Source organism: Myodes glareolus, chromosome 6, assembly GCF_982192425.1.
Source record: "Myodes glareolus chromosome 6, mMyoGla1.1, whole genome shotgun sequence".
Lineage (NCBI taxonomy): Eukaryota > Metazoa > Chordata > Mammalia > Rodentia > Cricetidae > Myodes > Myodes glareolus.
In genome coordinates this window covers 5,795,467-5,810,240 of record NC_142031.1, presented here as the reverse complement: position 1 = coordinate 5,810,240, position 14,774 = coordinate 5,795,467, and the positions used below count along the sequence as shown (strand labels likewise).

Below are 14,774 nucleotides of genomic sequence, written 5' to 3'. Positions count from 1 at the left end.
CCTTGGCCACATCATGTCTGCCCCTGTCTTTCACTTGTGATTTATGGCTGAGTTCCTTATGTTGCCAGATTTATAAACTTTGCAGGGCTTCCAGAATGCCCACTTTGTACACCAGTCCACAAGCCAGTAAATTTATTGTCTATGAATTGCTACTCTGAAAAATTACATCAATGCAAAGTGATTGCCTTTTAGCCTCCCTAGCCAATAAATTCATTTTGTTTTTTTGGAGGGGACATCTGAGGTCACAGGATGATAGATAAAACGGGCAATCCCTCAGTGAGGAGAGTCGGAAGTTCTCCTGAGCAGAAGCCCGGCAGGACTTCTCTCCATCGTCATGGATAGGCTGGCCTTCTGCTGCCTGCTCTTCGTGGGACTCCTGAACCCACTCCTGTCCCTTCCCGTCCCTGACACTGGGGAGAAGGCTCCTCAGCTTCCAGGTGAGGTGACTGTGTTTATCAGTTCTAGGTGGCACTCAGGAGGAGGAAGGGGATTCCGGCTAAAAGGGCTCTTCTGTAAGCGTAGCAATGCTTTGAAGAGAGCACCAGGGGGCTCTTACTGTGTGTCTGAGATCTAGCAATGGGTACCATCTTCTCTAAACACAGGCAGGTAGCATTGCTTATTTTATGTCACAAATGTAACTCAAACTTTCGTAGTGGTCAGCTTTTGTTTATAAAAATTGGACCGAGTTTAGAACATTACCTTCAATTTTGAGAGGACTGGTTGAGGGCCGGAGTGGTTTCTCCAGCTACAGACTGACTAATAGGGTCCTTATTCTGTCATGAGAATTAGAGAGCCATTATCTGTGTTGTATGAAGCAAAATGGCTCAATGAAAGACACAGTGGCTGCTGAAGCTGGGGACCTTATAGACAGCCAAGCATGTTTATGTTTTCTTTTTGACTTAATGTTCTACTTTAGTCCAAGTTAAACTAAATTAGAAATTTTATCACAACCCCTTAATTTGGCATTAGGTTGTGTATTATATTCCATAAATATTTAACTGCATTTAATACTTAGTTTGGCTACTCCAAACAATTTCCTATATGTTCATTATGTGTGCATGCACACACCAAGGCAGTCAGAGGATTTGAAGGAGCTGGTTCTCTAGTATGTGGGAAGGCTTGGTGGTAATACCGTCCTCCATGGGGCCAGCGAGTTCAGACATTTCTTTAAGTAGGTGCTCTTCCAAGCCAGCGCTGTCACACTCCCTAGTCTGCGCCACTCTCCCGCCAGCATTCTGATCGTTTTTGAGCATCACTCACAGTCTGCCAATCATCTGCTGGCGTCACTGGATCCACACTGGCACTTAGCTTGCTGCTTAAAACCAGGCAGGAACCAATTCTGCTATTTTAAAAGGGCCAGCACACACCGCAAAAAGAAATCAGGATGTTCAGGTGCTGACAGCGCTTCAAACGTCTACAATAAAAAAGCTGAATGAGGGCAGCCTCTTACTCAGGGTCCCAACAGGTGGAAATTTAGCACTTTTGCCAGGACGCTTCCTTGGGTTCGTCCCTCCGCAAATGCCCTGCAGCACAGACACGTGCATATTATCAAAGTCTGAAGGTGACCATTGGCATTCTCAAGGAGTTCCGTGAGTGTACCGGCTGCTGTTAGAATGCTTTGTTCCTTGTCTTCCCACCAAGGTTGCAGAGGAAGTCAGCCTGCAGCATCCAGTGTCGTGTGTGACTTTCCAGTCAGACTCCCCAAGCAGCTCAACATGCTGGCACCTGCCCAAGACATGTCCCACTGCCAGCCTCTACTGGTCACATACATCCTGCACACACAAAGCACACACAACCAGCGCATTTACCACACACCCTGTACAGAAAGCACACACCTCATATCTGCTCTCACTCCTCACACCCATTTGCCACATGCTGCATGCACTTGCCCTCACACCACACACTTGCCCACACAGCTTGCACATAGCACATACGCCAAAGATACTTGCCATGTATTCCTTACGTCTGTGTAGTACCACGTTTCCCTCACTTATACATACCCTATACAGGCTGGGTGTCAGTCACACCTCACACAGAAGTCACAATGCAGCATCTGAAGCCTCAAGTGAATCCCCGCTGTGAGGTGCAGGGGAGGCGCCACCCTCCTTTTCTGTCTCCCACTCATGTACCTCAAAAGTAAGGGGATAAATGGAGATGATGAGACCAATCAGACTTTCTGAGCCAAACTGACATTTGGGGTCCCCTCCTGCTCAAGGCAGGTGGTAGGGTGGCCACGATGGCAGGGATGGGTGGCCCACATGTTCCTCACTTTTGGACTCCTGTGGCTTGGGTAGCACCTTTATTTCGGCTAAATGCCACCAAGACAGATCACCAATTCCTCACTTGGAGTCCCAGCATCCACCTCCCAGTCCTGGTACTCACCAAAGATGGGGAATAGAGATGGTCATGTGAAGGCCGGGGTGGGCTACTTGCCTGTCTCTACCCCACAGTGCTTGAAGAAGATGCTCGGCTGGCTCTGGAGGAGCTGGAGAGGGTTGCCCTCCTGCAGACGCTGCGACAGACAATGGGCACAGAGGCAGGTGGAGGCCTCAGAGAAGCAGGTAAAGGCATTCTTGGGCGTATGGGTGGATTCCATAGCTACGAAAACTGCCTTCTATTTTAGCTATCAGGGAAAGCTCTGCAAAGCTAACTGTATGAAATTTCCTAAAACCCTTCTTAGTCATCCTCCATCATCTGTCCACTATCCTCTGTCCAGCCCTCCAGCTTCAGCAAGTGCTTGCAAGCCCAGGCTCCCCAGGCTGGGCAGAACTCTTTGCACATGGACTGTTTAAGTGCCACTGGGGCCAACTGGTAATCTTTGTGTCCCACTTACTACCAACTTTACAAACAATTTAATCTCTCTGTATCTCAGTTTCTGAATCAGTACACAGGAATGGTAAGGACAGTCTATACCAGGCATGATGGTGCACACACACCTGTAATCTCAGCACTTAGGGGCTGAGGCGGGATTGGGAGTTTGAGACAAGTCTAGGCCACATAATATGATATATACCCCAAACTAAAGCAACAACAGCAAAAAAAAAAAATTGACTTCTTGGGGTGACTTTGACAAATCAATGCAAAAAAATGCAAGTAAAATGTTTAGCAGGTCAGAGCGATGAGTAAGGCCAGACGTGGTGACTCACACTGTGAGCCCATGTGTCTGCAGACAGCCTGAGACCCCAGTCAACAAACAACACCTGATGGAAACAATGACAGATTCGACCGTTCTCTCCACACCGATCCAGTGCTCAGCATGCCTGGGCACAATACGGAGGTCTTTAAGGAGACACTCTGATGGGCAGTCCAACTGTGTTTCTGACAAACTAGGAACGGTTAATGACAAAAACAAAATGCTGAGGTCAGAATCCTTGTCTGTGTTCAAGTTCACATTGCCTCAGCATGGACAGGGCTGGAAACTACACATAATTTAGAAATGTTGTAGTTTTTCTTCTTTGCCTGTGTGGTGTGCATGTATTGTGTGGGCCCAAGTAAGGGGGGGGGCAGAGTTGGGTGTTTTCCCTAGCTCTCTTCATTTACTGAAGCAGGTCTCGACCGGAGTTCTGACCGCTTACTCCAGCTGTGTTGGCTAGCCAGCCTGTCCCAGGGACCCTGTCTTTACCTTCCAAGTGTTTAAGGGATCAAGGCAGCCTCCATGCTCACCCAGCTATTACATGGGTTCTGGGGACCTGGAGTCTGGTCCTCAAGCCTGTGCAACTAGGGCACTATGGGTCACCTCCCCAGCCTTGGAATCTTAGATTTAGTAGGTTTTAAAATAAGCATGATTGCTGGGTGTGGTGGCAAACGCCACAGGTGGGTCTCTGTGAGGCCAGCTTGGTCTGCACAGTGCGTCCTTGCTTTAAAAAGAGAAAAACTGTCAAACTGTTTTCCAGATCCCAGTGATGATACTCCCACCCCAAGGGGAAGCTTGAGAAAGGTAAGGAACTCTGGTTTTTGAGGGAGAAAGGCTGAAGTTCTCATAACCAATCTTACAGAACCCTTAATTCATGACCTAAGAGTATTCTTGGTGGAAATCACATCATAAAGTGATCAGTCAGTGTTCTTCCAAAATGCTATTTTTCTAAACTATTTGATAGACTATATGACTGTAACACGGACCTTACAAGCACCTGTTCCAGGTGAATGACAGTGGCATGTAAGGCAAAGGAGTAGCAGGCAAGGCCCCTGCTGCATTTGCCATCCACTGCCGGGCCACGTGGCCCCAGCAGCAGCATAACTAGGGTGGCACCTAGTAGTCAAAGCTCAGCTCAACTGACCTGCAGGGACTGATAAGCAGTCAGCGTGGGGCACAAGGCACCATGGGAAGGGAGCGGAGTGAGGATGTGGTCTGTCCCCGCAATGGAAAGTGGCGCAAAGGCTGGGGTGTGGTGTGAGTGACAGGACACACATGGATGGTGTGGAGCGAGTGGGGACCGCTGTATGCTTTCCAAGGGGTCTCTCCCGGGGCCTTGCCCTGACAGTCAGTGTTTATGACTATCTAAATGCCTCCTGAGAAATCATGACATCAGCATTCATGGACCTGGACCAGAGATACCTCTATTGAAATAGCCCCCTAGTGTTCTGGCAGCAACCACCCTGACATCAGATCCCAAAGACAGTGAGCAGCACCTGAAGCCCCTAGGGGACAAGCACAGCTTCTGTGAGCCATTAGTGAAAAGTCTTCACTCAGATGTTTACATGCTTCTAAACAGAAGCCAGTCCAGTTAGTGTTACTATTGCTGTGATCAAACTCCATGACCAAAGCAACCTGGGGAGGAACCAGTTGATTTGGCTTACACTTTCACAAACATATTCAACATTGAAGGAAGTCAGGGCAGAAACTCAAACAGGGCAGGAGCCTGGAGGCAGGAGCTGATGCAAAGGTCATGGAGAGGAGCTGCTTGCTGGTTTGAACTCATGTCTTGCTTAGCCTGCTTTCTTATAGAACCCAGGACTACCAGCTCAGGGCTGGCACCATCCACAATGGGCTGGGTCCTCCCCCAGCAATCGCTAATTAAGAAAATGCCCCACAGGCTTGTCTACAGCTAGATTTTATGGGGGCATCTTCTCAATTGAGGCTCCCTCTTAACTGATGACTGTAGCCTGTGTCAAGTTGACATAAAACAATCCAGTACAAGAATTATTCCTAAGGCCTAAAACCATTCATGTAGGGTGTGCCCACTGTATTCTAGAATAAAAAGAAAACTATCCCTCAACCTTTAAAACAAGCCAGTTTTAACAGGAAAGATCTATGTGACAGAAGCCAACACAGAATGGTCACTGAGTGTTGGCAGAGGCTGCTCATTTGCTTCCCAGCCTGACTTTCCGGAAATAATCATGCAGAGACTGTATTAATTAAATGATTGCTTGGTCTATTAGCTCTATTGGCTAACTCTTACATCTTAAATTAACCCATTTCTATTAATCTGTGTATCACCATGTGACTATGGCTTACCAGCGTCTGTCTGCTCCAGTGGCTACATGGCGTCTCCCTGACTCTGTCTTCTTTCTTCCAGCAGTCAGCTTAGTTTTCCTGCCTAGCTCTACTCTGCCCTATCATAGGCCAAAGCAGCTTCTTTATTCATTAACCAATTAAAAGCAACACATATACAGAAGGACTTCTCACATTATCTCCCTTTTTTGTCTAAATAAAAAGGAAGGTTTTAACTTTTAACATAGTAAAATTACATTTAACACAATAGGTGTCAAGCAAGAATTACAGTTACAATATTTGTATCTACTTTATCTTTTATCATAACTAAGGAAAACTGTAACTATCTGTCCTCAACTCCATCAAAGACCCCAGAAGGATATAGTATTACCTAAGTAAACAGGAAGTGCATTATAAGCAACTTCCAAAACTCTAGAATTGACAGAGACATCTTACTGCCTGGATTCCCAAAATTCTTCTGTACTGTTGGGGCACCCATCTTCAGCCTACTGAAGCCGTCTTCAAACTTTTCCCATGAAGCAGGAAATTTCAAAGACAGTTATAGACTATTATAGATGATTACCTATTAACCTGTATTTCTTAATTATACACTACATTTTTAAATGAGCTGCACAAACACAATATCTTAATTAAGAGCAGAAATATACATATAACAAAATTGACTTTAAATTTGTATCAATAAACCAAGATCCATACCACTGCAAATCTCTATAACTGAGAGGATAGGGGAACTCTAGCAGCCACAAGGTTAAGGAGAGAGAGCGAGAGAGCGAGAGCGAGAGAGCGAGAGAGCGAGAGCGAGAGCGAGAGAGCGAGAGAGCGAGAGAGAGCGAGAGAGGGAGAGAGCGAGAGAGGGAGAGAGAGAGAGCGAGAGAGAGAGAGAGAGAGAGAGAGCGAGCACAAGCACACACTCCAAGGAGCCCCCATGAACCGGGTTACTTATTGTTCTGGACTTTGGGTTTCAGGCCTTCTCTGGACAAGATTCTAACACCGTACTGAGTCGTCTTCTGGCAAGAACCAGGAAACAACATAAGCAACATGGGACTGTCTCAGAGTGCTTCTGGAAATACTGCATTTGAAGAGATATGAGCATCAATTCATCTCATCAGAACCACCACTTTAGAAAACTAAAAAAGGAAGATGCCTGAAGAAAAATCAGGCTAACTACCCCATTTCTTCATTATTACGAGAAATAAATCCTCTGTTTCGCAAGTATCACACGTGGTCAAGTTTACTTAAATATACGTCCTGAAAATCTATAACCTGTCTTTCTCCCCATTATCCTTAGTATTTCCTGGAAATCTACAAATTAGGCTGGAGATGTAGCTCAGTGGCAGAGAGCTTACCTAACGTGAGCTCTCTGTTCCATCTTGGGCACTGCAAAAATGTCTAAGTAAAGCAACAAACTCTCCCACATGAGTACAATGCATTCTGGTTGTATACAGCCTTTCCTCTCCACCTTCAACTCCAGCAGTGCCCCCCCCTCCACTTACTTCTAAAATGCAACATGTCTCTCACTTGGCCTGGGGGTGTGGCTCACTGGTAGAGTTCTTACCTAGCAGGTGTGAGGCCCTGAGTTTTACTACAAATGCAAAACACAAAGCACCACACGACTCAGAAAAACTGAAGCCAATAGACCAGGTATTAGCAAAGCAATAAATGAAGTCGGGAGATGGTGGTGCACACCTTTAATCCCAGCACTCGAGAAGAAGAGGCAGGCAGATCTCTGTGAGTTCGAGGCCAGCCTGGTCTTCAGCGTGAGTTCTAAGACAGGCTCCAAAGCTACAGAGAAACCCTGCCTCTGGGAAAAAAGAAAAGCAGAAGCACACAGCATGGAGTAAGAAGAAAAAGGCATCAAGACTTATCCAAAAGTGTCTCAAGTCATAAAAGATTCAAAAAGAGATTACTTTGTTATGACATCTTCTCAACCCTTAAAAATGAATATATGAATATGTAAGTTGCTTTTTTTGTTTTTTTTTTTAAGACAGGGTTTCTCTGTGTAACAGCTCTCGCTGTCCTGGAACTAGCTCTTGTAGACTAGGCTGGCCTCGAACTCACAACTGTTTTTTTTTGGTGGGGGGAGACAGGGTCTCATGTATCCTAGACTGGCACTGAACTCAGTATATAGCCAGCAGTGACCTTGAACTCCTGATTCTCCTGCCCCACGCCCTGAGTGTTAGACATGTAAATGGATGTCATCACATCCAGTGTCTGTAGTGCTGAGGATGGGTCCGGGGCTCCATGCTCATGAACCAAGCACTGGGCCACGTCTCAGGAAGGCAGGACCTCAGCTTGAAAACTCAAGCTCTAACAAAGGCACCTGGAGTGGGGCCTGGGTGATGGTCTCAACTGATTCTGGTGGGGAAGTCTGTGTGCTGATTCTCACTTTCAGTAGGTGGCAGTGCTGAGCACTTGAAAACTTCCCTGCCCCCAACCTCTGTGAATTAAGGCCATGGCTGACTCACACTAAGTACTGAAAACTCACTTCCACTTCAGCTACCAAAGGCAAAACACCCTGCATTCTTAAAGCAGATGTAGGGATTCAAGTTGTGCAATAGAATTGGTAGGTTATTAATCTTTAAGACCCACATATGTGTAAACACATTAGCATTCCATGTACGACCAGACACTTTTTCTGGGTGCCACAGGCCCTGTGACCCTGACCACAGAACCACAGGTCGGGACACCAAGTTTCCCGAAGAAGCGAACTTCCCTGCACGAGACCAGCCATTCCACCAAAGCATGTAGATGAGCTTCAGATCTGCCATCACAGGACCCTGTGTGACCTGTACTCACCTCTGTCAGCAAACATCACCAATGCCTTCAAACACAGCTCTGACACAGCTTCCCTAATCTAGACATCAGCCACAGCTCAGTAGGGAAAGCAGGTATGTAGACTCAAGAATTCTGAAATCAAGTCTGGCTATGAGAAGTATGGTTCTTCAATCTAAGAATCAAACTAGCTCTAGCTCCCTACTGACAACCCCCAAAAGCCCAAATGGTTTCTAGTGTACTAGTATAATCTAGAAATCATCAGGAGGTGCAGTGACTTGGGGTGATTTTCATGATGGATCCCTAAGCTCATCCCTCAGCAGTCTACCCTGCACAGTGAGAACAGCCACTATGGGCTGCCATAGAGGGGAGAGGGGCGGTTTCTACAGAGCATTTACATAGGCCAGCCGGGGGCAGAGGCTGTAAACACTGGCTATGCTTGTCTTGTTGTTATCAGTGGAAGGGACACATGACTGGAAAGGCGTGAGACCTAAGGCCTTGCTAGCTCCGGGTCTGGCATATTTTGATTTCGAGATCTTGCTGCTTTAAGTAACATTCAGACTGTAAAATACAAGCTCACCCTACAGAAGCTTCAGAAATAATTTTGATAGTTTTACTAAACTGGCATAAATGAATGGCATTATACATGTGTATACATACACAGACATCCAGGACCCAGTGGAGTCTTCTCAGGGCTCAGATGAGGATGACACACACTGGGAAGGGTCTTTCTTCCAGAGGGGACTGGAGACAAACTCACGCAAACACCCGTGAGAGTGGTGATGCTGAGCTTGCGGGGTTGGGGGTGGGGCTTCAGGGGACAGCAGGAAGCAGCTCTGGCTGACACCACACATGTTCAGGGCTTGCTGATACAATGAAGAACATTCTCCACTTTTATGCATACACTGTTTATTGTTTTTACTCAAAAAAGATAACCAATGGAAAGATTAATAATCATTAAAGTACAAGCAAATTCACAATAATTATAAACAAACTACCAATTTGATTAAAATTTACCACCTTGTGAATTATAATGATGTTTCATTTAATCCATTCACACAACACCTTATTTTCTTAAATTTGCATCTATGACCCAAGAAAAGAAAGCTTTGGGGGAAAGAGTTATGTAAACATTGAAGTCTACAATACATACTTTTGTTACCAACTCTATAGTTATTAGTAATACAAAAGTCAATAAGCTTGAACAACGGTTTCCACTGGGTATGGCCCCCACGGGGGGCAGCAAGCTCTGCTGGACCCGCCCCAGCAGCAGGGATTCTGAGTGCACTGATGGCAATGCTAGCGGAGAGGAGACTTGGTTACGGGCTTTCCGGATTACAAGCACCAGTTTCAAATCAAGCCTGGATAATACATACTCCATAAGAGGTAACTAAGGCAAAGAAATAAGAAGCTGTAGATGAAACAAGTACCCAGAATCAACAGGAAAGGGCCCATCCTACCAGAGAACATCAGGTCTGAAGTACATGTGCATGGATGCAGAATGGTCCCGGTAGCTTCAAATACCACAACCCTTCACTGGAGAAGGCCAGCATGACCAATACAGGCTCTGACACCCCCATCTACTGGGGTGGAGAAGACCATGAGAAGTCTTGATTCACACAGCAGGAACCTTTGTGTGGAACTGTGCAATACCAGAAAATTCTAAGAATGTCATAGGCAGCACTTGAGAATGTTTTTTGACACCTTCTGATAGGACTGCCATCCTGAAAAACCATTATTTTATAAAAGAAGTCTAAGCCACAGAGTTGGAGCACTGGGCCAGCAGTCGTCATGACCTTCTCCTGATCAGAATGACAGGACATTTATCAACAGCTAAAAACTGTCAGAGAAAATAGTGTTTTCCTGAAATAAAGCAAAGCAACAAAAAAGAAAAAATATGTTAGATTGCTGGAAGTACTGAGCATGAGAGGAGACTGCAGACCGCCTTTCCTGCCAGCTCCTTCCTCTGAGCTGCATGGGGCGGATTCCACAGCCACTGGAAGCTGAGAAGGAATCTTGGGCATCTCTGGTCTAGACCACTGGACCGTGAGTGGATGAACAGGTAAACAGTCATGCTCACTCCTGAGAGGGAGCTGCAGTCCCGAAGGCTGGGGCCACCAAGTTCCCCTAAGTGTAGTTTCTCACTCTGCAGGCCCCAAACACTTACCCTGTTCAAGGGCAAACGAAAGGCAACGACAATCAGACCTCTGGTCGGCATGAAGGCCTCTTTGTGTAAATTCGGCAAAAAGAAAAAGTTAACTGTTAGACTGAGCATTTAAGCATATACATCTCCAGAATAACAATAACACGATTTTAAAAACTTTTCACATTTATTTTATAACAACAACAACAACAACAACAACAAAAACTTTAAAAAATACCATTGGCTGAGTAACCAGCTCTTTTAACATGCAAGGCTTGATTTCAACTCTCCAGAGTAAGCCCTGTTCAAGCAGTCAGACCTTACTGAAGGAGTTTCCATGACAGGCCGACATCAACAGGAAGTGCATAGACAAGAATGGGGTCAAAAAACCAAATCCATGACTCCCGTACTTCCTAGAGAACAGTGTACTCTAATGTTCTGTGAGAAAGGTGGAATGTCTTATCATAACCATGAAGGGAAGCACCATGTTAAAGCCATGGAGAACATTGTGTGAACTACACAGCCTACACACAGAATTCAAGTATTCTAATGGGAAAATGCTTTTGCAGCAAGAGAGCAAAACAAACAGGACTAAGGCTTGGAACTTACTCAGAGTGACTTCTGAAATCAAATCTTCTCAGACACATACCTCCTCAGAGGCAATTTGGTGCCTTCAGAAGACCGCTAGGTCAGAGATTGGGAAAATGTCACCCACTAAAGACCAAGAAGGGAGGGCTGGAATACAGGTCAGCAGTGGAGAGCCCCAGACTAGCATGCACAAGGAGGCCCTGCGTTTGATCCCCAGTGCTACCCAAAACAAAACAAAATCAAAGCAAGGGGAAAATCTTAATGCTGATGACTTTGTCATTTAAGAGTTTAGTGAAGTAACACAGACGTCTCCGTGACCCACGTGACCTGGAGAAAGTGTGAACAGACATCCTCACAGTTGCTCAGCTGGTGTCTTCTGCTGGCTGCTGTTCATGGGCCTCTGCAGTGTCACCGATTGAACCTCTGTCTTCACAGGCGACACAACTCTCCAAAAGAGAACAAAGGCAAATGTGTTATGTGATGCTAATGTCATCTAAAGAAGATGGACTGGTTGGCTTCTGTCAACTTGACACAAATCTAGACATATCTGGGAAGAGAGACTCTCAACTGAGAAAATATCTCTATCAGACTGCCCTGTAGGCAAGTCTGTGGTACACATTTTTGATTAACGATTGATGTGAGAGGGCTCAGGTCACTGTGGGTGGTGCCACCTCTGGGCAGGTGGTCCTGGGTGCTGTAAGAAAGCCATAGGGAGCAACCCAGCAGCAGCACTGCTCCATAGCCTCTGCATCAGCTCCTGCCTTGAGTTCCTGCCCTGACTTCCTTTGTAGATTGTATCATCTGTGAGGTGAAATAAAGCCTTTCCTCCTGAGTTGTTTTTGGTTATGGTGCGTCTATCACAACAACAGAAACCTAACCAGCATAGAAAGCAGAGAAAGGAAATATACAAACAAGATGAAAGCATCCACAGAGTAGAGGACACCTACAAGGAAATCAACAAGAAATTCTGTATCTGAAAAAGACAAAACTGACAAAAAACAAAATAAAACAAAAACACCTCGCTGGCAGAACTCCAAGGGAGATTTGGGGGAATTGAGAATGGAAATCTGTGGGGAAGAAGAGGCTGGGGCCGAGTGAGCAGCACTTACATCTTCTGTGGTCCCAGAGGAACCAGATGGAGGGAAAGGACGGGAAGGGATGTCCTGGCAAAGATAAAGGCTGAAAATCTTCCAAACTTAGCAAAGACCTGAATACAAGCAGCTCAATGGCCTCCAAGTGGGATCAGCTCAGAGGCACACACCCAGACATGTTATAACCAAACAGCAGAACCACAGCAGGAGAGGATGCTTTACATACAAGGGGTTCTTAGCAAGATCAGCAGCAGATGCCTCAGCAGAAACCTTGGAGAGCAGCAAGCAGGAGGTTGACATAGCCAAAGTGCTCACCGACTAAGATTCCTTCAACCAAGGCTCCTTTATTTAGCAAAGTTCCTTAGAAAGTAAGGGAGAAGCAAAGGCTGGGGAGGGGTATGACCTCACCACATCTGCAGTGTAAGAAATGCTGAAGGGGAGGCTGGAGACGGCTCAGTGGGTAAGAGCACTGGCTGCTGCTGCAGAGGAGCTTGGTTTGATCCCCAGCACACATGTGAGTGCACAGGCAAAACACTCATACACATAAAACACAACAACTGAAAAAAAAGAAAGGAAGTGACAAGGGAGACTACAGACTGAATCAGAAGGAAGGTAACTCAAGCTGAATGATGCTGCAACCCTGGCTTGCCAGTCTGTTATATAACGTAAGAGATTAATGCATAAAATGACTAGAGTTCGTGTTTTGGGGCTGTGGAGCTCTAGAGGGGCAGAGATCCTGCAGGGTGAGATAATTCCCTCCAGTGTGGGCCTTTCTTATATTTGGAAGTTAAATTGTTGCACAGGGATTGTATTTGAACCATGTATCTCTGAGAGCTTCCCTCAGCTGGTCATGTCTTTACCACCTAACTTTCTACCTGGTGGAAGAGAACTACGTTGTCATGGTAGTGGCATGCTGTCTAACAAACCTAAGGAAAGAGCTGTGCCTACTCACGAAAGAGCGAAGGGGCCTGTGTCACTCCCTCATAGAAAAAACGGGGTAGAGAGTCATGAGAGCCTCACTTTAGACCCTGGCCTTTCCTCTCAGTCCTATGCAATTTCACCTCAGGTGTCCTGTGCTCTAGGGAGGTGACCAGAGTCTGCAGAGTGCAGAATGCACTGACGGGGTGGGGTAGGAGGGTGCTGACAGGGGTGGAGGAGACCACCTGTGGAGCTATGCTAAGAAGTTACCATTCACATTGGGATGAGATGGTTTTGGTGATGTGGCCATTTTGGGTCACCCATACTCTGTATGTAAACTCACTGGTGTCCGGGTGCCTTGGCTTTAACAGTACTTTGGCCTGTGGCTGTGTCCTTCCTGAGGTGAAGAGAAGGAACTTCACCAACAGTGTTAGGAAGACCACTTCTCAAAACCTAGAACACACTGTACTAACTATTTCACACGCACACTGTCTGTTGTTAGAATACAAAGGTGACTGTGAAGGTGAAGGGCACCTGTCACCTGGCGCAGAACAGTTGCTGTATGAGCAATTATGTCCTTACCTGGAGGTGTCCTTCTTGAGGGGCGGCAGTCTGGCTGTGGATCCAGGAGCGCACCGTGGCCAGTTCCTCCTTCTGTGCAGGAGAGAACTGGGGCTGATGCTGCTCCATGCTGCTGAGCTTTGCCAGGTCTCCCCTCAGCACCTCTTCTCTTCTCCTAAACACAGCAAAGGCCTCTGAGAACAGTCTTCCCTCCCACCGCTGCACGTAGCTGTTGACTCGTGACATAACCGAACTGTCTGCTTCTTGGTGGGAAACCCAGTGTGATGTTTAAGCAAAGCATATCAAGAACTGCATTTCCTTCCGCCTCCTCTGCCAGGAGCACGAGTGAGCAGCCTGTCTGCTCTGTGGGGTCTGCACATGCGCAGCTGCAGCTTGACTTTAAATGAATAAATTTATAAACACATTTTTCTATGACTGTGTGTAAGACATTTAAAAATCCCATTAGGACCCCCCAAACAGCCAGTGAGGTGTCTGAGAAAGAGGGCCCTTCTGGCCAAGAGTGACGCCGGCTGCTGCTCTCTGACATCTACACACACACCACAGCACGGAAGGTGCTTCCCTGCTCACCAAGCCTCGTCGCCTGAGTCTCATCCGTGGGACATACATGGCAGACAGAGGCCAGGCTTCCACATGTGTGCCACGGCACACTCACACATGTACACAGAACAAAATAAATAAATGGTGGTATAATTTTTTTTGAGTTACAGAAATAAACCATGCAACCATACAGCTGCATTTTCAGAGGTGCTCTCCTACCTCTCGGGCAGCTGGTATGTCATGAGAACATGCTCTGGCATTTCTTCAATCATTCTCCAGACAGACTCTTCAGCCACCCCGGGCAAGGCTTCATTTCTCTGTCTACTCTGGGACCTCTGTCCGTTTTCAAAAATTCCAGAATAGTCACTGCTACTGAAGTGTACACTGCTAGTACTGCTTCCTATCAAAGATCAGCAGAGTGGAACACAGCTGTCACAAGTTTATTTGTCAAAGATTTCACACTCTAGCAACTACCTACCCATCCCAGCAGTGGCAGTTTCTATAGACATTAACCAGATACAAATGATCTAACTATTTCAAATGGCTCACAGCATTATAGGCCCAGGCCAGAAACAGCCCAATAACCATTTGTACAAGGTAATCCTCTAGAGCAACAGAAAGGAACAGACTACCAATACATACAATAAGGACGAATCTCAACAGCATTATTCTGAGAGGCTCTGAACACAAA

The 14,774-nt window shown here is 46.3% G+C and overlaps 2 protein-coding genes across 14 annotated transcripts in view; one reads left to right on the top strand and one right to left on the bottom strand.

Moving 5' to 3' along the window:
* Nucleotides 1-233: 233 nt before the first annotated feature.
* Uts2 (urotensin 2) lies at nt 234-6,600 on the top strand. Its single transcript, XM_048418165.3, has 4 exons — nt 234-437; nt 2,451-2,561; nt 3,894-3,937; nt 6,418-6,600. Exons 1-4 carry the CDS (start codon nt 335-337, stop codon nt 6,529-6,531), a joined length of 372 nt encoding a protein of 123 aa, XP_048274122.3. The 5' UTR covers nt 234-334; the 3' UTR covers nt 6,532-6,600.
* A 2,516-nt stretch (nt 6,601-9,116) lies between these two features.
* Nucleotides 9,117-14,774, bottom strand: part of Per3 (period circadian regulator 3) — a 45,467-nt gene continuing 39,809 nt past the window's right edge. For 11 of the 13 annotated variants that reach the window (XM_048415678.3, XM_048415692.3, XM_048415724.3 and 8 more), the window contains 3 exons: nt 14,303-14,483; nt 13,547-13,700; nt 9,117-11,401 (listed from right to left, as the gene is read on the bottom strand). In XM_048415678.3, the coding sequence (XP_048271635.3) occupies nt 11,318-11,401; nt 13,547-13,700; nt 14,303-14,483 (419 nt within the window). In that variant the 3' untranslated portion in view covers nt 9,117-11,317. Of the gene's footprint in view, nt 11,402-11,626; nt 11,629-13,546; nt 13,701-14,302; nt 14,484-14,774 lie in introns of all 13 variants that reach the window. The other 2 variants (XR_007228019.3, XM_085690228.2) reach the window with 2 other exon arrangements.

Bases quoted from the DNA above. Each gene is read 5' to 3' on its own strand.
- Uts2 (XM_048418165.3), top strand. From the start codon at position 335: ATGGATAGGCTGGCCTTCTGCTGCCTGCTCTTCGTGGGACTCCTGAAC. The intron at 438-2,450 runs GTGAGGTGACTG...TCTACCCCACAG, and splicing joins GAAGGCTCCTCAGCTTCCAG to TGCTTGAAGAAGATGCTCGG. The intron at 3,938-6,417 runs GTAAGGAACTCT...TTTGGGTTTCAG, and splicing joins CAAGGGGAAGCTTGAGAAAG to GCCTTCTCTGGACAAGATTC.